General features: G+C 41.7%; 1 protein-coding gene across 2 annotated transcripts; it reads left to right on the top strand.

The window, feature by feature from the left end:
• GABPB2 (GA binding protein transcription factor subunit beta 2) lies at positions 1-22,341 on the top strand. 2 transcript variants are annotated; one of them, XM_039512812.1, is made up of 9 exons: positions 1-221; positions 2,532-2,639; positions 4,288-4,455; positions 7,535-7,729; positions 8,379-8,529; positions 11,882-11,995; positions 13,471-13,656; positions 15,805-15,944; positions 17,162-22,341. In XM_039512812.1, the coding sequence occupies exons 2-9, from the start codon at positions 2,532-2,534 to the stop codon at positions 17,447-17,449; spliced, it is 1,350 nt and encodes a 449-aa protein (XP_039368746.1). In that variant the 5' UTR covers positions 1-221; the 3' UTR covers positions 17,450-22,341. The 2 variants fall into 2 exon arrangements, with proteins under 2 accessions (XP_039368746.1, XP_039368745.1); XM_039512811.1 differs by having other exon boundaries at positions 2,500-2,639.
• Positions 22,342-22,729: the final 388 nt, after the last annotated feature.

Here is a 22,729-nt window from a genome sequence, read left to right as displayed (position 1 = left end):
AGAGCAGCTCGAGGCTTTGGCCGGCCTCTTCCCCCCTCTGTGTATCCCTCCGCCGCGGGGGGGGGGGGGCTTCTTCCACTTCCGGGTCCGCCATTTTGTCTCCCTCCCTCCCGAGCAGAGGGGGGGCAGCTAAAAGCAGGGAACCCCAGTGACCGCCCCCCCACCCCGGCCCGTGGGACGCCCACGCTGGCGCCGCCGGGGGCCGCCTCCGCCTCGCAGGGGTGAGTGGGGGGGGTCCCTCCTTGGGGGAGGAGTGGGGTCACTCTACGGGGGGGGTCACTTGGGGGAAGAGGCCCCTTGGGGGGCTCTCTCGGGGAGAGGCGGGGTACCCTGCCTGGAGGGGAGGCTGGGGGTTGAGAAGGTCTTTGCTCCCCCCTAGAGGTTGGGGCTAAGGGTGAGGTGAGAGGGTGAATCCTGGGGTGAATCCCGGGGGGGGTCCCCACTTTTGTGGGGTTGAGGGGCTGGCAGGGAGGGGGTGTTGCAGAGCATTGGAGGTGGGTGGGGGCGGATCCTCCTGGACCCAGAATTAATAGAAACGAGCGCGGGGCTTTAGTCCTTTATTCTGATCACTTGAAAGGTTAAAAAAGTTTGTAGCTGAAGCTTCTCTCAAGACACCTGTTGCTGGTGGAGAGGAGGGACGTTTCAGGTGTCAGAGCCTATGGAGACCTCGAATAGGGTGGGGGGGATTGTGAGCATGGGGGCGAGGGGGGGCTCCTGATTTTGATGATTTTTATAGCTGTTTAATAATGAATCCAGAGTTAGGTTAAAGTGCGATGAGAGAAACTGCTGGTTTTGTAGTTTTTAAAACAAATCCAAGCCACCAATCCTGCAAATACGTACACCCGTGATTAGCTTTATGTACATTGAACTCAACGGAGCTGTTCATGCGTGGCAAGTTAAGTGTAAAAGTGTTTGCGGGATTGGGGCTTAGGAGACTGTTAAAGGAGCATTAAAAATAAAGGCTGTCTGTCCTACTAAGAATCAGTGTAAGTAAAGCTAAGGCCAGGATGGTCCTGCTAACACTTGCCTGTGTTTACATGTGCACAATTGCCTCAAAGTCAATATTTATGTGCAGAAGGGCCCTGATCCTGTAATGAGCTGTGCACGTGGGTGCCTGTTTTGTGTTGCCTGGTTCTCATTGTAGGATTGGGCCAAAGTTAAACACATGCGAGCATTTGTGGGAATGGGGTCGCACCTGAAAGGTTCGGCAAGGAATACAGACTGCTTTAACATGATGCGGAGCTTATTTAAAGTGGCCCTTTGAAGATGACGTTATGCAAGCCGTATGAACAACTAGAAATAGAGCAAGGATTTTTTTGTCTTTCAGGTTTGTTTCTGTGAACATCAGGTTTTTATGACAGAACTAAAAATGGTCACACTCCTGCCTTCTATGTTTAATACTTTGCATATAATAATTGTGCACTTAGGTTTAAAATACTGTCTTGTAAAATGGGAAATTTTACATTGGCTATGTTACTTGAGGAGAATTAGGTTTTTTTTAAAAGAGATTGTTTTATTGTCATTTACGTACTTGGGGTTACTTATGTTATGTTTGGACACTTCTGTTGAATTGTTCAATGAAGTGGTATAACTTTTTTTCATAAAAATCGACAGTCCGGTGGCATCTTATAGACTAACCTTAGTCTATAAGGTGCCACAGGACTCTGTCACTTTTACAGATCCAGACTAACATGGCAATCCCTCTGATACTTTTTTTCATAAAGCTTTTCTCTCTGTTAAAGGTCTGATGGATTCACTGGTTAACTGTGCAGTTCAGTACTGGTCTGCATAGACATTCACTTGTAGCCATTTGAAGAGCCTCACACATAAATTAATACTTAGGCTTCATGTTAGTTCTTCATAGGAATGAAATGCCACTGTATCTGTGTCAGACAAGAACTTCAGATCCCCCGATGAATGTATTTTATTATACCTTTAAAGTATAGCTTGCAAAACAGAGGCAGCGTTGCTTAGTAGACTTAAGCAACTAGAACCCAGGAGTTCCTATTTCCAGCTCTAAAACAGACGGCCTTTATGAACATGGACAAGTCACTTTATTTTTCAGTGACTGGCAGCTGTAAAACGAGGACAAGGATATCAGGCCCTTTGCTCATGGTGGTGAGGTGTTTGTGAAGATGAAGTAATTAATCTTTGTAAAATGCTGTATTTACTAAGTACTATGTGTTGCTGTTGCTATTGTAGACTTGGACTCAAGTCCATGCTGAGCCTCTGAAGTCAACTGGGGTACCCTTGAGCCATTGGTCTGTATCAGCTGATCCAGTTGCAGGATCAGGGTTGCATTTTGCATTCCTATCATGTTGCAAGTACTGAACGTTAAAAATATATATATATTTTCATAAACACTTGAACTCATTAAGTAACTACTGGTCATATCAGGCTTAGATTGATTTCCAGTGTGCATCTATGTCCTAGTCTAAATGCGCAATATGACTAAAATATCATCAGCTAAAGTGGGTTTTTTTCTGTTTTAAAATGCAGCTTTCTGAAAATATTTGTTCCCATGTATAAAGATGTCGTTAGTGGACCTCGGAAAGAGGTTGCTAGAAGCAGCTCGCAAAGGCCAAGATGATGAAGTTAGAACGCTAATGGCAAGTGGTGCTCCTTTCACCACTGACTGGGTATGTTTTTAATAGAAGAGGCTACTTTTCCCATAAAGGTATTTACTCCAACTAAAATACAGAACCGATCCTGTGAGGGCAGCCTCCTAACTTCGCTCCTGGGCACCCTCGCTCTGTAACTGTGTGACGACCAGACTGATTAACTGTGACATTTCTTTGCTGGGAAATTCAAGCAACAAGCATTCCTATTCATACACTTTTGAAGTGTTTATGCAGACTTAGGCCCTGATCCTGAAAGCTGGTCAACATTGGTTGACCCCTGTTCCTGCAGGAGGAGTTAGCCTGTGAATAACTTTACTATCATGGAATAGCCCCATTGGAGTAAGTGGGACTAGTTTGGGGTAGTAAAGTTAAGTATGGGTTTAAATAGTTACAGGATGAGGCCAAAGCATGGCATTCATACTCCTGGTAAGTTGCCAGGGTAGCCAGTTTGGGTGCCACTGTTATAGAATGTTGAGCAATTTTTACCTGTCCTTGAGTGTGGGGATGTTTGTTCACTCTTCTTTAAAGTCATCCTTAAGTGTCAATGTTTTTCAAACTATATTAACTTGCTAAGTACATTTAAATACTGAATGTAAAGGTTATACGAGGGAATTAGAGCAGCCAACCGTATTGATTGGCAACTAAGGCTTTTTTTATTTTTTGTGGATATATTTTAAATGTTTCATTTAAAGTAATTGTATATCAGATCTCATTTGACAGAACTTTAGTTCAGTGATCAGTTTATTTTTTAACATTTGCCTTGGTGCAAGTGATCACCATCTAATTTTGTTTGCTATCTACACACAGACGATAATCCCAATCATTCATTTATATAATTGGTGCTTGTTGCAGGATCAATTGTTGGTTGGTTTGCCCACTTCTGGCAGAGCACACCATGACCATCCCTCTGCATTGGGTGCCCCCTGCCAGTAGTTGCTCTCCAGACCCCATGGCGATCTATCCGATCTATCCGTTTAACTCAGCCCTCTACCACTTCCTGACATTCAGCCCTCTGGCCAGGTGGCTTTTTTTCCCTTGCCACTGTGAACTTAGGTCAGAGGTGAAAGTAAGCCAGTATGGTCCAGTACGGTGTACCAGCAAGAGCCAGTACGCCATGCCGGACTGCACCGGCTTCCTTGGTGGGGATTTAAAGGGCTCAGAGCTCCCGCGGCTGTGGGGAGCCCAGAGCCCTTTAACCCCCCCAACCCCACCCACTGCAGCTCTGGCAGCTGGGCTGGGGCCAGATTTAAAGGGCACGGAGCTCCTGTGGCTGCGGGGAGCCCAGAACCCTTTAACGCTCCCGCAGCTGGGCTGGGGCCAGGATTTAAAGGGCTCAGGGCTCCGGATCCCTGGGCCCTCTAATTTGCCCCTGAGCCCTGGGTTGATTTAAAGGCCCTGGGGCTCCCAGCCGCAACTGGTGCCCCAGGGCCTTTAAATCTTGAGAGGCCACGCCTCTTCCGGTTGAGGCCCCCCCTCCCAAGGACTCCGGCAGTACCGGTAAGTCCTGCAAGTTACTTTCACTCCTGACTTAGGGGTTTGTACCTCCCCTATGTGGGGGTGTAATTCTAGTTCTTTAAAATTGCTGAACACATTAATGGAGATAAATATGTGCTTCCACACCTATGTTGAACAGATAACTTTTTAAAAAACATTTTTTGATATACAGCTCGGGACATCACCTCTTCATCTTGCAGCCCAGTATGGCCATTATTCAACAGCAGAAGTGCTGCTTCGAGCCGGTGTTAGCAGAGATGCTCGAACCAAAGTGGACAGGACACCATTGCATATGGCTGCAGCTGATGGACATACACATATTGTAGAACTGCTAATTAGGGTAAGTTAGATGTTGTGCATCAATCTGCAGAATATAAATCCGATAAATTACATTGTAATGTCCCTTATTAGGCATTACTCTCTAGGTGAAGAAGGTCGATTAATTCCAATTAGATATTTTTATTGGTAGGATGAAATACAAAACTTCTTTCCCCTCAAGTATCATTTAAAAAACTTTTTTCTAAGGAAAATCTCAGAATTGTTCAATGAAATCACTGCTTAATTTAGTGATAAATATAGGAGATTTAAAACAGGGGTTCTCAAACTTTTTTTGCTGGGCCCCCCTTTGAAAATATTTCAGGCTGTGACAACACCCCCACCCCTCATTCCCATATCATGCCACCCTTCCTTCTGTGGTGGGAAGGAGGAAGGAAGGGTGGCAATACTGTGACTCCCGACAATAGCCTTGCAACCCCCTGTTGTGTCGGGACCCCCACTTTGAGAAATGCTGATTTAAAACAGTGTGATGCCTGTGCAGGAGAACTGGAAGCACCGGTCCGGGTGGCTTTGCATTTTAATTTATTTTTAAATGAACCTTCTTAAATATTTTAAAAACCTTATTTACTTTACATACAACAATCATTCATTCATTCATGCAGCCCCACCTTCTCCTTCTAATTTCTTCCTCTGCTGGAAGTTGATGGGTCCTCTGTGGATGTCTTCATAATAAGTGGTGACAACAAGCATCCTGATCAGGTTGACCACCTTTGCTGGGATGCCATAGTGCGAAAGGAGCTTCAGAGGGTCTCTCGATCCACGTCTCAATGCTTGCATCCTTCATTCTCTCTAAGAGGACTTTTGATGAGATATCCCTCTTTCCAGTCAGCCGAATCACTTCTTCTTCTGAAGCATCCAGGTCTGCTTTCAGGGCCTCTGCTCTGTTCTTCATCATGGTGATGGCTCTGGTTGGTTTATCGCAATTGATTGGGAGGTCCTCGTTGGCTGGGTCGATGTCTGGTGGATTTGGTGGTGCTGGTCTGTTCAGGAGTTCCTCAAAGTGCTCCGCCCATCTGTTCATCTGTAGTTCTATTCCTGTTATAGACTTTTGCCTGCTCTGCTTCTGCTGCCAGTCCATCCACATAATCTCTCTTGTCCTTCCTAATATTCCTCTTCACTGCTCTGTGGGCTTCAGCATACTCTTTTTGAGCTTTGGCCTTTGCTGCTCTAGTCCTGCTGTTGTTGACTGCTGCCTTCTTCTTCTTTCTGTCTTCTATCTTTGTCAAGGACTCTGCTGTGATCCACTCTTTCTGCTGGTGTTTCTTAATTCCAAGCACTTCCTGGCATGCTGACCTAAGTGTGTCTCTCACTTTCTGCCATCTGTTGAGTACACTGTCTTCCTCTTCTTCAGACCGATCCTGTAGTACTGAAAACTTATTCTTCAGCGTCAATCCAAAATCTTCCTTGGTCTTATGGTCCTTCAGAAGGTTGCAGTTCTTCTTCAGCTTCAGCTTCAATCGATCTTCTGAACTTCTTGCTAATGCAGCAGGTTGTTAAGTGCACACAGATCCACAAATCTCTCTCCATTCTCACTCATCTCTCCCAGAGCATGGGTCCCCATGACTTGTTCGTATCCTGTGTTATCAGGTCCAATTTTGGCATTAAAGTCTCCCATAAGGATGGTAATGTCTTTGTCTGGGAGAGTCTCTAATATTTTCTGGAGTCTGTTGTAAGTCTTTGTCCTCCTCTTCACTGTCATTGGTTGGTTCATCTTAATCCTCTTCATTTTAGTTCTGAAGGATGCTGTGATGATCCTGGGACCATGTGCCTCCCAACCAATCAGTGCTCTCTGTGCCTGCTTGGACAACATCTCTTCATGTCCTGAATACAGCAACAGCTCTCCTGTCAACAGTCGTCTCTGTCCAGCTTGCGTCCATCTTGTCTCGCTAATGCCTAGTAGGGTCAGGTTGTTGCTCCTCATCTCTGCTGCAACCTCATGTGCCAATGGTAATCCTCCTGGTTGCAAGAAGGGTGATCAAGCCTCTGTTAACTCTATTGTCGACGCTTCTGTAGCAATTACATACAACAATAGTTTAGTTATATATTATAGACTTATAGAAGGAGACCTTCTAAAAACGTTAAAATATATGACTGGCACGCAAAACCTTAAATTAGAGTGAATAAATGAAGACTCGGCACATCACTTCTGAAAGGTTGCTGACCCCTGCGTTAAAGCAACACTGTTTTGCTTAAAGAATCATATTGTCTGAATTGTTTTACCCGTTGTTGTAACAAATCACACCTAGGATGAGTATCATTGTAAGAGATTAGTACCAAAGCAAATCTCTAAATTCTTAAGTGGTGTGTGTGCGCATGCATACCCACATATTTGACAGCATGTTGGGTGGGATCCATGAAGGGACTTAGACGTTGCAATGCTGAGCATGATGGTGGCACTTAACTTTTAGGTGCCTAGACACTCACAGGGACAACACTGTGATCCACAAAGCTGGGCTAGGTGTCTATATTCCATACCATGAATGAGGGGAGATGGATGTGTTAGAATGCAATCCACAAAGGCCAGCATGGTAGGCAGCTCCACCCTAAGGTGCTAATGAGGGGCGTGTGCTGTGCTCTGCTCTGCTCTTCCATCAGAGATAGGTGCCTAACTCTGGGCTGCAGGCATCCGTTTACGAATGGGAACCTGCAACTTGGAGTCATGCCTCAAACGCCTCTGAGCATGCCTACTGGATCAATCCCTGCGTGTGTCTTAGGCGGCCGAATGTCTGTCTTCCCCTTGTTCGTGCTGAGGCTTTGAGGGGGAGGTAGGCATCCAGCTGCCTCAAAGGGAGGCGCAGTGCACATACCCAGAGGCAGGAACATAGGTGCCAAGGGAATTCTTGCTCTGACAAAAGTAGGTGCTGAGTGAGTTTAGGCATCTGTAGGGTTCTGCAGGAGTTTTGTGGATTCCAGTGGAACCAAAACTGGGACTTAGCTACATAAGTCTGGGATTTAGGTGCAGAAGTACCTTTGTGATTCCACCCTTTGTGTTTAGCCTGTTTCTCTGTTTCTCTTGAATCAAGGAGAGGCCATGCTCTGAAAAAAATACAGTTAGATGAAAGCAATGCTTTTATTTCTCTCAGAATGGTGCTGATGTAAATGCCAAGGACATGCTGAAGATGACTGCCTTGCACTGGGCAACAGAACACAACCATCGTGATGTTGTAGAGTTGCTTATAAAGTATGGAGCTGATGTTCATGCTTTCAGCAAGTTTGATAAATCAGCCTTTGATATAGCCCTGGACAAGAACAATGCAGAGACTCTGGTAATGCTGCAGGTGGGTTAAGGAAGAAATCTGTTAACGTACTTTCCCTGTAATTATCTGCTATCTGCCTACAGCATTTGCCAATGCGATGAGAATGAACATTTCCTAAAGAAACTCTCTTGCATGCCTGAATCAGAATTGTGGTAACTCGTATAAAATATTGCAATGTCAATTGATATTAGTTTCTTCATCACTAAGTTAGTAGATTTGGAAAATAATGTCCAAAATTTCAGCGCTGCGTTGGTTTTCTTTGCAGACACACAGTTCTTCAGAAACTCTGCTTCTGAACTCATGGAATTGACTTTTTTTGTTGTTTGAATGTTTGTGGAAACATGCCTATAGGAATGGAAGAAGATTATTTTTATTTTATTACAAGGTTGATTAGTTAATGTTTGGAAAAGGCTATTTACATAGTGGGCTTGATTCTCTTTTGCCCTGCAACTTGTGTATTGATTTACACTAGTGTAAAACACTCCCATTTCTGATTTGGTAGTATTTTTATACCTACTTTTTGCACCAGTGCAAAGCAAATACAATTATTTGACTACACAAGATGCAGAGCAACAGAGAATCAGGCCCCAAAAATGCTGTATGGATGCCAAGTATTTCTCTTATTGGAGATGAGATAAAAATGTGTGCCTAATTACATTTTCTTCTTAAGGAGGCAATGCAGAATCAGGTGAACATGAATCCAGAGAGATCAAATCCTGTCACAAATACAGTGACTGTTGCCTCACCATTTATCCTTGCATCAGGGGAAGTTCTCAATCTTGCTAGTTTTGTTTCTTCAGCAAACACCAAAACAACCTCAGGTAAGTTTCTGTGAATATGTAGACGAAAAATGCTTCTCCAAAATGTTTCTTGTGTAAAGATTTTTAGAAAGCTGCATCTCTCAATTCAGTCTTCTGAATTGTAGAAGGCAGATGTTCTAAGTTGATAAAGTTCTTTAAAACGTATTGGAATGCACTAAAATATCCATCCTATCAAAATATACACTTTATCTGTAAAAGATAATGGGCCAGAACTTAAGCTGGCATGAAAAGGCTTGTTCCATTGAGTCAGTGGAGAGCTTTGCTATTTTCACCAGTTGAGGATCTGGCTCAGTGTGTATTGTAAGCAATAAAATAGAACCTTCATAGCTTGGGAAATGTAAAGGACTCAAATTACAGTGCATTGATAGTTAACATAAGAACGGCCCTAGTGGGTCAGACCAAAGGTCCGTCTAGTCCAGTAAGTATCCTGTCCACTGACAGTGGCCAATGCCAGTTCCACTAGTAAAATTTGAGTGGGTAAGATATAGTCACCATTTGGTACCTGATCCCTAAATTTGTCAAGGATTCATTCAATACTCTGTTTTATTACTTATTAACTGGAAGAGCAGAGTGAGTCGTCTCGTGTATTTGAACGTCAAATAGGGAAACAAATGGAAAATCATTGCAGAGAATGGATCTTGGGTGTACAGGTTACTCAACTTATTTTTTCCTAGCCAATAGATTAGAGATAAGATACAAAAACGAGGAAGCTAGTTATTTCTGTAAATTTGTCTGAAAAATTCATTTAAGGCTGAATATAAATTCTCTTCCTTACGTGAGACTTTATAACCTGTTGTTTTTTGTTATATTTGGGAAATCCAAACTACTGTTTCTTTTCAATCTTAAGGAGGCTTCTAAATACAAGGTTTATGAAGCAAGTTGAGGGCCTGACCCTGCAAACACTTCTGCATGTGAGTAACTTTTGAAGCTAATGGGACTGTTCACATGCATGAGTGTTTGCCAGAGTTGATTGGAGCAATATTACAAATGTGGATGTTTCCTGCTTTCAGTTCTAAGGGCCCAGTGCTGCAATTGGCTCGGTACAAGCGGCATCCTAATCCTGTGTGTGGCCCCATTGACTTCAGTGAGACTCTGAACTTACTTTGAGTAGAAACTCCCCATGTGGTTTACTCCCTTTAATAAATTGACAGATCCCATAATTACCCCCCCCCCAACAAAAACTGAGGATTAAAAGGGCTTCACATGAATAATGTCACACCTTGTCCTAAAACAAGGACATTCCCGCAATATATGTACCCGATTCATGTTAAAAATACAAAAAGGCCAATATATTTTTCCCATTTTGTTCTTTTTGGATGCCACACTCTAAAACTTTACTCCTGTCAATAGTAACTCCTCTGTTGGGGCCAGCAAACCCTTATCCAGTGGTGAGCCGGAGCCAGTTCACACCAGTTCACAAGAACTGGTTGTTAAATTTAGAAGATGGTGTAGAACCGGTTGCTAAAGGAGTGGCCCAGCTTCCCCAGGGGGCGATTTAAAGGGCCTGGAGCTTCCAGCAGGGGCTGGAGCCCCAGGCGCTTTAAATTGCCACCAGAGCCTCACTGCTGGAGCCCTGGGGTAGCAGTAGCGGGGCTCTGGGGGCTATCTAAAAAGTCCAGAGCTCCCGTGGCTTCTACTGCCCCGGCCCTTTAAATAGCTGCCAGAGCCCTACTACTGGAGCTACTACTCCAGGGCTCTGGCAGCTATTTAAAGGCCCAGGGCACTAGAAGCAGGGGAGCCCTGGCCCTTTAAATAGCCCCCGGGGCTGCTGCTACTACCCCAGGGGGGGAGGAGAAACTTGCGGGTTCTGACGGGGGCAGTTGGGGTCAGATGGGAGGGAGGGGGGCGGGACAGGCACGTGGGGCTTGTACTGTACTCACCCCACAGTTCCCTACCGGGTCTTTGGCGGCACTTCAGCGGTGGGTCCTTCACTCGCTCCAGGTGAAGGACCTGCTGCTGAAAACCCAGAGCAAGTGAAGACCACTCCTCACCCGCATCCCCACCCCACTGCTGCCGTGGAAGTGCTGCCGAGGACCCGGTAGGGTTCTTAAGATTTTGGGAGCGCATCACTGCCCTTATCCCAACATGTCATTAGCATTTACCTTATTTGCCCACAAGAGGGCATTAGAGACTGTACTTCAATCACAGCAAGTAATAGTTTAATGTTTTTTTTATAAGTGAAGACACTTTTTGTACCACTTCTTGCTTATAGGTGACTAAGGTTTATTTAAAACTACAAACTCCTTAATGAGGGCAAATGTCTTTTACTTGCCTGAAGAAATTTTGTTCAGAAATAACAATTACAGCTTTCTGAAAATAGGATATTGAATATACTAATTTTGGTCCCTCTTTCTTCTGTTCAGTCAGTACTGTCTCAAAGTGTAATGGATTACTGTGCTCAGTTGAGGGAAGAAGCTTCTTGCCCTGGAATTGGGATGATTTTTATTCCTTGCACAAAGCCGAATCTGCAGTTCAAGAACTTGATGTGCTGACTGATAGTCTTTACACTAGTTCCTTTGTTGGGTTTCAACTGACGGGCTTATTTTGTGAAGCTGGTTGTGAAACCATACATTGAAATTGCTAGGTGTTATAATTAACTAATCTAGCTTTCAAGAAAAAGCTCTGATTTGTGAAAAACAATGTGTTTTCTAAAAAGCAATGCTGAACGGAGTCCATACTTTATAGATTGGCAAAATTTCACAGTAAAAGAATTTGGGTTGTCAACAGGCTTTTTAAATTTTGTTTGGTATTTGCAATTCTGTAATTGAAATTAATGTGACACTGCAAAGTCAGGTAAATATAATTAAATGTATAGCAACAGCTTTCATAATGCTAATGTAGTCAGACTGTGTCTATTCTGTGCTGGTGAGGGCTTGTATTTTGATCATGTGTGGCTTGGAAAACATTGTTCACATCTGTTCAGGATGAAAGCTAATTGTAGTGCCAAAATCTGGATTTTGATAGCCCAGTGGATTACCATCTGGCCACTTGAAGGTGGTCTTTGTGACAATGCTGGAGTAAGTCATGTTAGCTTGCATCAATTTGCTCCATTTAATTCCTTTGCATTGTTTCTAATATATTTATTTTTAAATCCAGTAAAATGAATATTCAGTAGAAGGTATTTATTTCAACCATGTTGTAAGAACAGTATGTGGGACTGTTTCAGATCTTGAAGTGGGGTAGGCTAGGTATGAATTATAGTCTAGAAAAACAGCCCTAGTAGAGAAGTAGGTTTTTGGCAGCATTTTTTTTTTTTTTTTTTTGCTTGAACAGTTTTTAGTAAAGTCTTAATAGTATAGTAGAACACTCTGACTGCAAATGTCCTTCACTTGCCTTCATTTCCTCAAAACAGGTGATTCCCGTGTATCTACAGTGCAGTTTTCAAACTCAACAACCTCTGTGCTTGCCACACTTGCAGCCCTCGCTGAAGCATCAGCTCCTCTTTCCAATTCAAACAGACCTACAGGTAGGTGGAATGAATCTGGCATTGACGTCAATGTATTTAATCCCTAGTGTATAATTTGCAAGAAATCATAAGGAAATTGGGTTACTTAAGTATAGCTTGTAAAAAGGATTTGAATTCATTCAGCATAACTCAAGAGAGTTGCAACTACTGCCAAATATATCACTTTGCAAGGCTAATAGATTTATCTGTTATCATAGCTCAGATATTTCTACAGACAATAGTTGCTCCTTTGAATGAAGCACCGAAGTATTTTTTTTACTAACCAGTCTTTCACTCTATCCAGTTTTGACCTGGATCCTGTTAGAATTGTTCTGTGCAACTACGTGCTATAAAAATAGAATAGGACACAGCCTGTATCTCCGTCAGATGCTCCTTCCTACACAAATATGGACAGTGTTATTTTTTTCAAACTCCAGTTTTACAAAACAGATAGTTTGGAATGATTTTATCGCCACCTCTATTTTGTATGTTCCCCTGATTTTACAAAGCCTCATTGTGGGTTTTTTTAAGTGTTAGGCTGTCTTGGGGCCTTAGTAACATTTGGATTCTTTTTATGCATACCATAGAATCTCAATTTTATGAACATTATGAACAACCATTTACATGAACTATTTTTCCTGACCCTGGGGGGCAGAAATAATCACATGGTAAAAGTGATGTAGTTGAGCAAGTTGACACCCCTTTATGTTCTGATGCTATCAGTGTATTGGAAATCGCTTTGCAATGGTTTTGAAGGACAAGAAGAAAATAATTCACAGCACCAAACTGCAATTTATGCACTGTACCTGCTGTAACTTTGAGATGTTCATAAAATCAGAAAGTTCAATTTTATAAACTCCTTAGTCCCAATTGGTTCGTAAAACAGGGTTCTACAGTACTTTATTCTAAAAAACGGTTTGTGATGCTTATATGGCAGTGATTCTCAGCCTGTTTGCCACTGTGGGCCACATGTGCAGCTCTTTGTTATGTGGGCTGCATCCACACGATATATATACTACCTACGCGGCCCTGGGGATGTCACATGGATCACAGCTCTATGCTGATTGGATCGTAGGTTGAGAACCACTGCTTCATGGTATATTTACAATGTGCAGAGTGTGGAAACCACCAGTTGACTTTAGAATTATCAAGTTGGCCATCTTTTAAAATTATGTAATCTTTTTTTAAGCCTTTGAACCCATTTTTTTTTTCAGACAGTACTTTTGACTGTATTAGTTTTATTTGTATTTGTGAATGCTGGTGCTTTAAATTCATCTAGGTATCTGAAGAGAATTATTTTTACCATTGAAAAGTTGCTATGGTTGTATTGGTATTTTATTTTGTCCATTTTAGATTTTTAACATTTGCAGATTACTCCATACCAGATGCTTCAGTGTTTGCGGTTCTTGAGCAGTAAACATTGACTCATTTACTCCAAGCTTAGCTTTCTTTAAAAAAAAAAACAAACCTTAGGAGTTTTGCTCTGCTTTCTCCAGCTAACACAGAGGAAATAGTGGAAGCAAATTCGGTGGATTCTGCAATACAGCAGGTGGTTGGAAGTGGCGGTCAACGAGTCATTACGATAGTAACAGACGGCGTTCCACTAGGCAGTCTCCAAACAGCCATTCCTACTAGTGGTATCAGCCAGCCGTTTATAGTGACCATGCAAGATGGACAGCAAGGTAAGAGGCTACTCCGTTTAGGAAACTGTAAGCCAGTTTTAGACTTTCCTAATGTTAAGAAAAATAAAAAAAAGCTATAGGTAGATGCACAGAGAGAGACTTAGGTCTGTGACTCTCAGGAAACTAGGCATGGAGGGACCGGGGGAGGGAGGGGAAGGAAAAGTGAGGCCATTACATAGTTCAGCTTGCTTGCAGTGTGCTGCTACAGATGTGTACCTTCCAAGTGAGCTCTATAAAAGAATGGAGAGAGAATTAAGATTTATGACTGAAGCTAGTTACATAATCATTCTAATATAACAAACAGTACTACATTTTTATTGTAATGTTAATAGTTGAATTAAAATGAGTGAAACATGTATAATAACCTCATAGAATTTAGGATGAATATTTATCTGGTGCATTCCCACCAGCTAGGCTAGGATTGTTTCCTACTACATGATTGTATGTGTCCTCTCCAATCAGGATTTAAATGACTCAGCCAATTGTGCTTCTACCAATATCCCTTGTGTGATTATTTCGGAGTCTAACTAGAACTGGGTTTTAAGACCTTTTTCTTGATTGTCAGGTTAAGTAGACCTTTTCATCCCATTACTCTAATGATGTTGCCTTAGATCATCCTAATCTGTCAGTTTCACAAACCAACACACCTATGCAAAGTTATAGGTAGTTTTAGAGATGGGCAGACCAGTCATAATGAATTACTCGATCATAAGCCGGTTCGTTTATAAGCCAACCCCACCAAGATGGATAAGTTAAAAATGGAAAAATTTTATAACACGTTCATAAGCCGACCCTATAATTCAGGGATCAGCAAACTTTGGCTCCTGGGCCATCAGGCGAAGCCGCTGGCAGGCCAAGATGGTTTGTTTACCTTGAGCATCTTCAGGCACAGAGGTAAACCTAAGTAAACAGTGTCCTGGCGTGCCAGCTACTTACCCTGTCGGGCTGGGACAGCAACTGATGGGAAATTTTTTTTGGGGGGGGGAGGGGGGAGCTGGGAGTCAGGGGAGTAATCCCTGTGACAATCCCCCACATGACCTCACCCCTAGCCTGGGACCCCCACACTCTCCCCATCCCATCCCTTCCCACCTTATCTGGGGAGGGCCAGGAGAGGATGTCTCTGACCTGGCCGCAGCCTGCCAGCCCTGGAGCTGCAGCTGCTTCAGAGGCTGGGGGAGAGCAGCGTGGCCAGAAGCGGGGAGACTCTGGCCCTTCCTCTTCCCTTCTGGCTGTGCTGCCTCTCCTTGCTCCCTCTGTTGGGGGGAGGGGCTGTGTCCCACCTCTCCCTCTCTATACCCGTTCATAAGCCAACCCTCTTCTCTGGTGCTTCCCTTTTTTACTAAAAAAATTTGGCTTATGAATGGGTATATACGGTACTTATTTTCATTTCACCTCTGTTTTCAAACTGTCCATGAATGGAAAGCAATTTTCTCAAATTTATTATTCAGAATTACTTGTCAAATGACTACACATAATTATTGATCTGTAGCTTGTTCTGTCAGTGTTCCTAATTAGAACTCTTTTGATAGAACACAGTAGTTGATATCCTAGAATACCAGGATTGGAAGGGACCTCAGGAGGTATCTAGTCCAAATCCCTGCGCAAAGCAGGACTGAGCCTCAACTAAATATGATCTGTTTCTGATTGAATGAAATGTTATGTATCAGGTTCTCTATACATAAACTTGTTTATGTATTTATAATTTACTTGTGCTCTGGAATATTCACAAGTTTTATGTACCCTCTTAATTCAATTGCTATACTATTGACAAGAACAGGATGATGAAAGACCTATAGTATTCCCTAAAATAGGGAGTGTTTTTTAACCAAAAAAAAAAAAATTCACCTTTGACTTAAGATTCTCCCAGCTAGGTGGTGAATGGGCTCTGAAACGTTCTTCTTGCTGTAGCAAATAGGATGTCTTAATGCAAGCTATGAACAAGGAAATGTAACCTGGCACTTGATAAGAAGCTCTGTGTCCCTTCAGTAGAATTTAGGAATTACTGATTGTTTCCCACCACTTCTGTGCAGAGCAGCACCTCCCTCATGCATTAATTTCGAAGTAGTCTATGTCTCTGGATTTATGTACAAAAGCATCTGTAATCCATTGTATATTCATTTCCTGCATTTAATATTCCTTGACTTGTAGTTTTAACTGTACCTGCTGGTCAGGTTGCAGAAGAGACTGTTATTGAAGAAGAAGAAGATGATGATGTAGAAGAGGAAGAACATCCACCAGCAAAGAAGCAAAAAGTTGACCAAAATGTAAATGATTTGGAGGAAAACCAGGTAAAAGTTCCTGTTTGTTTCTTTCATAGAAAATGGGTGCAGTCTAAATTATCAGTCTGCACGGAACTGAGAATGTGGGGTTTCAAGTATAGTTAAATAACACTCAATCTAAATGATGTGGCCCAAGTTGATTTTACATTTAGTCAATGATCATGTCTTTCTCATTTCTGAAAACTCTCGCTATAATGTTCCTCATTCTTTCTGCTCAATCTGTATGATCAGTTAATATGCAATACATTAATACCACCTAACTCTTACATAGTGCTGTTCATTAGTAGATATCAGATGCTTTACAGAGGTGAGTATCATTGTCCCCATTTAAGGAGGGGGAAACTGAGGCACAGAGCGGGGGAAGTGACTTGCGTACTGTCACCCAGCATGCCAGTGGCAGAGCAGGGAATAAGAAACCAAGTCTCCCTCATGGCAGTGAAGTGCTCTGCCCCCTACGCCACAGGGCAAGTGGTGTTAGCAATTGAGTCACTGGTGGTGGGAAGGAAGAGTCTCTTCCAAATCACTCTTTGTGTAATCTTGTCAGTTAGTTAATTTTTGAGCCCAGGCTATTGAGTTGAAGCATTGTACTCTGCTCTGTTATTTAGAACTCCCTCTAAAACTGCAGTGATGACAGACCCAGTGTGAGACTGACCTCTCCACATTCCAGCTGCTGTTTTAAAGAATGTCAGATAACTTATCCAGCACCCTCCCATTTGGAAGGATATGTATTTTTGGTGGCAGAACTTACCTTTTGGTTTGGGGGGCCACTAGGTGTTGTGGGTTCTTCTTTTGTTTAGTCTATTTCTCTTGCCCTCTCCCCAGTTGCCAACACTGTTGCTTTTGCATCTGGATTATAAAGAAATATGGAAACCCCACTAATCCATCCTTATGGGGTCACTTATACTAGAGAACTGTCCCTAGCCTACCTTGCTGAAAAGTCCAACAGACAGTTTCTGCCTTAACATATACCCTGTGCAACTTGATTTCACTTAACATAGGCCACTAATCAGCCCTTTGGTGATACAACCCAGCCCTGTTTTAGATTTACCAATGAGTAGAGGCAAAAGGCTTTGTATCCCTATGCCCTGAGACATCCCATTCTCTCTATGCACTTGGTCTGTTCTTTCTTACCTGTGTCTAGGTATTGTGTATTAGTGCTTGCATCCCAGATACAGGCGCAAGCTGCTGACTCGTTTGAGCACTAGTCAATCTGTCTTGTTTTGTAGGACGATAATGAAAGGGAAATGTTACAGCAGCAGTTGCACGAGGCAAACAGAAAGGCACAAGAATATCGAAGCCAGCTAATGAAGAAAGAACAAGAAGCAGAGCAATACCGGCTAAAGCTTGAAGCCATGGCAAGACAGCAGCCCAATGGTGCTGAGCTTACAGTGGTTGAAGAGGTTGCTGAGGTGGATGCAGTTGTGGTATCGTCCGAGGAAATGGAAGAGTCTGCAGCCACTGTGGTGGAAACAGAGCAGCCTACTGACATTGCTGTGGAAACTGTAACGGCGTAACCTGCGGGTTACCAACTCCGTTTTTAAAGGAAAAACATTATTTTAAAGGAGATGCTGTTGACAAGCAACATTGTGAGCTAACTGGTCTATTGAAGACCCTCCATACGACTGGAATATTGAAGAACTGAACTGCTTGTGTGGTTCCATTCAGAGGGATAAAAATCTCTCCTGCAGCTCATAACATTAATTTGCTTTGAACACAAAGCCAAAGGTGCTTTTATAGTTTGATGTTGAGAGAAAGGTATTTCAAAAAGTACCCTAATAAATTTAGCCAGCAAGTGACCAACAAGCTTATTTTGTAACATAGACCTATAATGTAGGAGGGAGAAGGGTGAGTGGGGAAAGAAGTACCTCATTGCCAAAGTGGCTGGTAATAGCGCTCAGCTGCCCTGAATTTACTGCACTGAAAACAAATTTTATGCAATGACATATTTGCACCCTTGTGTGTAGTTATCAGATTGGAAACCATGATCTGGAGTCTCACAAACAGTCTGTTTGGGGGTATAAACTTTTCATTAAAAAGCTGGCTTTTATTGGAAAGCAAACGTCGTTTCTGAAATAAAACACTATTGCCAATATCTTCCAAAGCCCTTTGAGAGAAGGTGGAAAATGGATTGGTCTTTGTAGATGATAACGTTTGTTTCAAAAATGAATCCAAAATACAGCACTCCTACAAGAACAAAGCACAGGCTAAGTTTGCATGAGCTCTTTAGCATTTAAGCAATTTGAGATATCAGGGAATATTAAAACTGCCTTTTTTGGTCTGTTTTTGAAAGCGCTATCTACATCTGAACCCTTGACTACCTAAAGGGATACCAGGTAAAAATTAGACCCTTCAGTTTTATGAAACTCGGTCAAGTTTTCTTTTTAGCATTTTTGTGCCATTCAGTGGCACCAACTGTTTATATATGCAAAATAAAATGTCTGTGAAGTTGTGTTATAAGACAGTCTGGGAGGTTGATATGTTTCTGTTTGGAAGTGGGTAGGCATCTCACAGCTTCACTAATCAAAACTGTCCATTCTAAATGTACTAAAAAATTTTTTTAAACAAGTGACTGATCTTAGTATTAAATGCTTATGGGTGTTTTTTCTTTACTATTTGCTTGCAGACCCATAGAGTAAAGAAGTTACCTATATGTGTTGTCTATTGCAGCCTGGGAGATTGTATTTTAAAGTGAGAGACGTATCACATGCAGAACTGTCTGTCTTTTCTGTTACAAGACTGAAGCAAAATTATTGGAAGTGCTATGATTAACTGTGGGAACTATTGTTTACAGTGTGGTAGTCTTAATTAATCACGAGTAAAGCAATTTAAATTGAGGAAAAACTTCACAAGAATGTAGCCTGACCAGTTTGCTGCAGAGTTTAGAAAGTATTAAATCACTTCTAGCTTGAAAAACTGATACTGCTTTCTTGACAAGTTTTGAAAAAAATCTGTCTTGCCTTTCCAAGGCAAGTATCGTTAAATTCATGGCTTCAGTTTGCATAATGCAGTCTCTCCTGCTTAAGTTCTGTTTGAGGATTGGCAATATTCATGGTGGTTGTTCAATTTCGTGGTTGCAAAGGTTTGTCTTGTATTGTTGTTTCCAGCAGTGTGTGTCCAGATAATGTGGTTTTGTGTTGATACAGATACCTCTTTCATTATATTTCTTTTCTAGCAGACATGCCCATGTTAGGACATGGGAGATGAATCGTGCAGAGACTTGTTTTAGTCCACAAAGATATTAACTTCTGGAGTCCTAACGTAATCCTGGGCATGGTCATAGGTGAAAATGAATTGGCCTCTGCGTAGGGGAGACTGGTTCACATCAGAAAAGCCTGGCTCAAGTTCATAGGATAGTGATTGCTCAAGAGTGGCTTTGAATTGATAGCAATGACATTGCAGGTCATGTCCTGGGAGGAGCAGTGGAGGCCTATTTGAATCAGGTTTTGCTCTGTATGATGCTGTTAGCCTCTCACATTAATGAGCATGAGATTGGCATCCATTTTTGAAAATGTAACTTCAGCCTGTCTTTGCAGCTTGAATTCTATATCTATTCTAAAGAATTTGTATTTAAGCATTTGATCCGTTTCCTGTTCAAAGTGAATTGCCTCTGTTCACTCAAGAAATGGGAAAGATTGAAGCACCTCACATAAATTATTTTTGACCATGCATTTTGGCCTAACAGTTCTCCATCTATAGATATTGTACCAAATTCTACCATTACATCCATGCACCCTCATTGTCTCCGCTTGGATTGAATGGTTGAAATGGAGCAGAATTTGGTATACATCCACACTGCAGAGTACATATGTAAGTTGTATTTATTCTGTACATATGCTTACAGTGCAAAGCTTCTTAGGTAGTACACTGTGCCTTTAGAAATGAAGGAAGAACTATCCATTGTAATGATGGATTAATATAAATCAAATAGTTTTAATTTGGTAGTCTTATTAGAAAAAGAATGATGACCTCTGAACAGAGATGCTTTTCTCCTAATCAGGAAACATTGTTTAGTTTTAATTTGAAAGAAAGAATTGTAGAAGCTAGGTCTCTTCCAACTCTGTTTGGTTAACAGTCCATATCCCTATCAATACAGGACTACTACATTTTCTGAGGTTTTGCTCAGTCTAGTGTTAAGTGGCACAAAACTGGGGTATCTACCAGTTAGGCTTTGGAATAATTTCCTTGTTGATTTCACGGTCTGGATGGACTTTTTAGGGATGGTTTATTTTGTCTAGCGCCCTGTCTTCCCCCAAAGTGAGTGTTGGTTGCTGGAGTCACGAATCGGTAACTAGGGGATCACCGTCACTCTGATCAAATCTTTGTGCAGTTTCAGTGGAAGCTATGAGAGGGACTTTCTCTCCTTGTTAGTAGAAGATGAGAGAGTCAAACTCTCCTATGCAAATTTTCCTCTATTTAGTTCTTGTGGATAGAAGGTAACAGCGAAGAGGCCCAGACTTTTAGAATCGAGCATACGGCTTTGGACAGCAACTTCAGAATGAGAAACAAAAAGGGCCAGATTTCTTTGATAAAGCCAATCACTGCTAAAATGTCGTTCTATGAATCTTGGTAGTGTCTAGATTCCTCAGTTGGGATTGAGGACATGTTGTAATAGGCTCTGTACAAATGCACAGAATGCCGTGCCTACCCCAACTAGCGATCTAAAGGACAAGCCAAGCAAAGGCTGGTCAGCGATATAAACCCAGTTAAAATAGCTGTTGAAATGAATTGAAATGTTGCAATAAGTTGCATTTCACCAAACTTCGAAGAGTCTCCTTGGTAACAATTAAGAATCAAAAAGCAAGGTTCAGGAAAACATGCTGTCAGTCCTCTTGCGGCTGGATTGGGAATAGGAAAGAAGCTGGTTTATAAAATGGAGAGGGGGAGGGGGGATGTGAGCCAAAGTCATGAACAGTTGTTGGAAAGAGTTTAATAACCTGTAATCTTATGGACACTTGCTATTTGCAGAACATACAGGTAAGAGTGTAATCTGCCATACTGCAGAAAGACACCATAGCAGCAGTGTCAGTAGTGGAACTCAGCACACTGTGAATTCAGTGCAGTCTTGACTCTCAATTATATATCCATTCAAAGGCAATAACCTATAAGGAGGGTGGTTGCACCACTTGTGCATATACCCAAAGTAGGAAGTGTGTCCCATATTCCACTTTCTTTTAACATAGTGGGCCAGAGTCACCCCCGCTATAACCCCCCTAAAATCAATGGAGTTACCAAGGTGAATTTGGCTGTGTTCCTCACTTATTGTAGTGCAATTAAAACTTAACATTTCAGAAATATTTCCTGGAGGGGGGTTTCTTTGAAATATTGTGAAATTAAGATATGCCCTGGCAGTCCAGTCCAAGCAGAAATTGTGTGGTGTGGTTTTTCTTGTTTAAAACAGCTGACTAAGTTTTAACAGTATTTTATTGGTGGTTTTCAGTAACTGCTTTAGGAAAGACTTATGAAACTACTTTCTTTGAATTGTAAAATCTACCATGGGACTTACTGGTTTTATGTATCAAAGTGCATTTATTTATAAGCAGTGTAACTATTTATAAAAAGACTTTATATCTTTTCCAAAAGATGTTTTGAGGAAGGCTTTAATAATGGATTTTTAAAATTAATGATAGTTTGGAAAAACAGGACTCTTACTTATTTTACATTTTCACTATATACTTCAATACTATAAAAAAGAACCAGTGTTTCCTCTGAATTGAAAAATACATTTATTTCCTTTGCTTTGTTTTCTGTACATGTTACAATTGTCTGAGCTGAAATTCTTTATTGTACACTGTGAAATTGCACCACCAGGGTAATCCAGAGAGAGATTGATTTAACAAAATGTTTACAGATTTAAAGGGACTCTGTCAAGTTTAAAATTACATTTGCCTGAAAATTGTGCCTACTGTAGTTAATTGCAAGACCTAAGATTACAATAACTGAAAAGCTAGCAAAAGAAGTCTGCATTTGACAGCACTTTGTGTATAGTCATTTTAACTGTTTCCCCTATGTTGTCTCAATTTTGCTTAAAAGACCCTTCTACTGGGAAACAGATCTCTCTCTCCTCCCCTTCCCCCCCCCCCAAATTTCTGAATATACTGTTTAAGGGGGCTGGGATTTAAAAATGAGTCAATTTTTTTAAAAGAAACAAAGCACAGTATTTTAATTTTGTATGGTGTGAAAAATTCACCATTTTGTGTGTTTATTTTAGAAGTTTTCACGCACCATGTCTGAATTAAGACTGCAGCACATGATAGATGTCCAGCATTCGAAAAGACAATTTCCAACTTTTGTATGCCCTCATCCATGGCAGTTATATGATGAATGGTGGCTTTTGAACAGAGAGGCAGTGCTATATTCTGGTTAACACAAGGCTAGGTGAGGCTACATAGCTATTTTATGGGCTGTTCTTAAATAAGGGACAAGGAAAAATGTAGAGATTTGTCTTAAACCCAGATCCTGCCAACCCTTATGCATATGAGCAATGTTCTGCATGTGAATAGTCCCTTGAAATTATGCCTGGGTGTTTGCAGGATCAAGGCCTGCATTAGCTCATCTCCTCCAAACCCTACAGATTTTTAATTGAGCAATGACAAGGATTACAAAAAGTTTAAAAGCCTAAAATAAGCCCTTCATCTTAACCTGTGTGCAGAAAGGGAGTTGTCTGTACATAGCACTTATTTAAAAAAAGAACATAATCCTCCCACACACCCTGCCTGAATTTCCAACTCAAGAGACCAATTTACAAGTTCTGTTTTATTTTGGGATTTGCATTTCTGAGTGGGAGAGGCAGGAGA

This window comes from Mauremys reevesii, linkage group 24 (assembly GCF_016161935.1).
Source record: "Mauremys reevesii isolate NIE-2019 linkage group 24, ASM1616193v1, whole genome shotgun sequence".
Lineage (NCBI taxonomy): Eukaryota > Metazoa > Chordata > Testudines > Geoemydidae > Mauremys > Mauremys reevesii.
The sequence above is the reverse complement of the archived record's forward strand: the minus strand, read 5'-3'. Positions and strand labels throughout refer to the sequence as shown.

Bases quoted from the DNA above. Each gene is read 5' to 3' on its own strand.
- GABPB2 (XM_039512812.1), top strand. From the start codon at position 2,532: ATGTCGTTAGTGGACCTCGGAAAGAGGTTGCTAGAAGCAGCTCGCAAA. The intron at 4,456-7,534 runs GTAAGTTAGATG...TATTTCTCTCAG, and splicing joins TTGTAGAACTGCTAATTAGG to AATGGTGCTGATGTAAATGC. The intron at 15,945-17,161 runs GTAAAAGTTCCT...CTTGTTTTGTAG, and splicing joins ATGATTTGGAGGAAAACCAG to GACGATAATGAAAGGGAAAT.